General features: G+C 56.2%; 1 protein-coding gene across 1 annotated transcript in view; it reads right to left on the reverse strand.

Annotated features, from left to right (window-relative positions):
- RAP1GAP2 (RAP1 GTPase activating protein 2) overlaps nucleotides 1-1749 on the reverse strand; it is a 267961-nt gene that overhangs the window by 44913 nt on the left and 221299 nt on the right. The window contains exons 15-16 of the mRNA XM_045299948.1: nucleotides 1284-1355; nucleotides 280-366 (exon numbers count right to left, since the gene is read on the reverse strand). Coding sequence (XP_045155883.1) covers nucleotides 280-366; nucleotides 1284-1355 — 159 coding nt within the window. The remainder of the gene's footprint in view (nucleotides 1-279; nucleotides 367-1283; nucleotides 1356-1749) is intronic.

Consider the following 1749-nt stretch of genomic DNA (forward strand, 5'->3'; position numbering starts at 1 on the left):
TCTCTCTTTATTAACGTCCCCACACCAACCTGTAGGACCGTAAAAGACGGGCTGCCTGGCTTGTCCATGTTGGCTACACAGCAGATACTCAACCAGTGTCTGTTAGATGGCTGTCTAGACTTCAAGTTTGGGTGGAGTTTCCATGAGAAGCAATAGTTCTCTTATCCACACACAGGGCTGAGGGCTTAGAGGGACAAAAGAGGAGCCCCTCTCTTGAGGAGCCCCAGGAACAGACCCCCGAGGGAGAAAGGGGGGGGGCTTCAGAAACCTTGCTCTCACCTCCAGCTTCGCAAACTTGTCCGACTTGCAGCAAGCGTTCTCAGCGTTGGTGAGCTTGGTGAGCAGAAACTCCCTGAACTCGGGGCCCTGGAAGAGACAAGAGGCCCTAGGATTTCTCCCACCTCCGGCTCCAGCCTGACGTATAGGTGAGCAGGCAGGAGGAATGAGGAGAGCCCTGGGTAGGTCCTCCCTCTGACATCTGTCCAGAAAGGACCATCGTGGAAACCAGCTTCCCTGGCCCTGGGAAACCAGACCTCCACCCCCACGTGGCTACGTCTGAAGGCAATTCTTGGCCAACACTCCTGGGACCGGAACAGGGGAAGTGTATTTCAGAATAAAGCAAAACAAAACGAGCAAACCAAAAACACCCCACCTTCTTATTGGCGAAGGCACCCCTTTCCCCCAGTGTTAAACACCTCTATAACTGGCCACCTGAGGAGGAGGAAAGGAGAGACCCCAGGTAAGATTTCCCTCAAGCTTGCAAAAAGGCTTCCTTAATATTCCCAGCCCTGCCGGTACTGTGGATTCTGCATCAGGGTTAAACCACAAGGTTAGGGGTTCAAACCCACCAGCCACTCCAGAAGACCACGGAAGCTGTCTGCTCCCATAAAGATTTGCAATGTCAGGGGGGAAAAAACCCATGTAGGGTCACTGTGGGTCAGAAGCAATTTGATGACAGTGGGTTTGGATTTATTTGTTTGCTTGTTTTTAATATCCCCAGCTCAAGTCCCCCCAGCTCCCAACCCGGCCGCTCAGGCATTGAGACCTCTCTCGCACCCTGGCTGTCACTGCGTGTGTCAGAGCAGATTTGTGCCCCCCGGGCTTTCAATGGCTGACGCTTTGAGAGCAGATCGCCAGGCCTTTCTTTCAAGGTGCCCCTGGGTAGACTCAAACACCACACCTTAGGTCTCGCAGCCAAGGGGCTAACCCTTTGTCCCCCTGAGGGACACCGCTGGAGCCCCAGCCCTTGGAGGTAAGAGAAGCAGAGAAGTAGAGTTTCTTACCTTCTGGAAAACAGGGGGGCTGGGCAGAGGGGGTCCAAAGGCAGGCACGTCTTCCCGCGCAGTGACCGAGACCTGAAACACCAGGACGGCAGTGTGTGGGCCCACAGGGAAGCGGTCCCGGCCACGGGTGCTGACACACTCTGTGTTCTCCACAGCAAAGCCACTCACCGGCCGCCTCCCAGAACATACTGGATGGGGTACATGAATACAGCGCTCCCAGGAGCCCCTCGGACTCTCGGCTCCTAGAAGTGGGCTGGGCCGGGCAGTACCATTCCCTCGTGTGCATTCCTGGGGGCTGGCTGTGGCTCTGCGAGGTGACCCCAATGACAACACTACATGAGTGTGCGGGAGCCGCTGTCTCTTCCCCACCTTCCACCTGGCGCTGACCCGGCAGAGACAGTGCGGTGAGAACCGGTCATCATCCCGGTTGTACTGAGGGAGGAACCCTTTGGGGGCAGTGCTCAGA

The sequence above is a fragment of the Echinops telfairi genome, unplaced genomic scaffold (assembly GCF_000313985.2).
Source record: "Echinops telfairi isolate 266 unplaced genomic scaffold, ASM31398v2 ScPeMD7_7458;HRSCAF=8496, whole genome shotgun sequence".
Taxonomy (NCBI): Eukaryota; Metazoa; Chordata; class Mammalia; order Afrosoricida; family Tenrecidae; genus Echinops; species Echinops telfairi.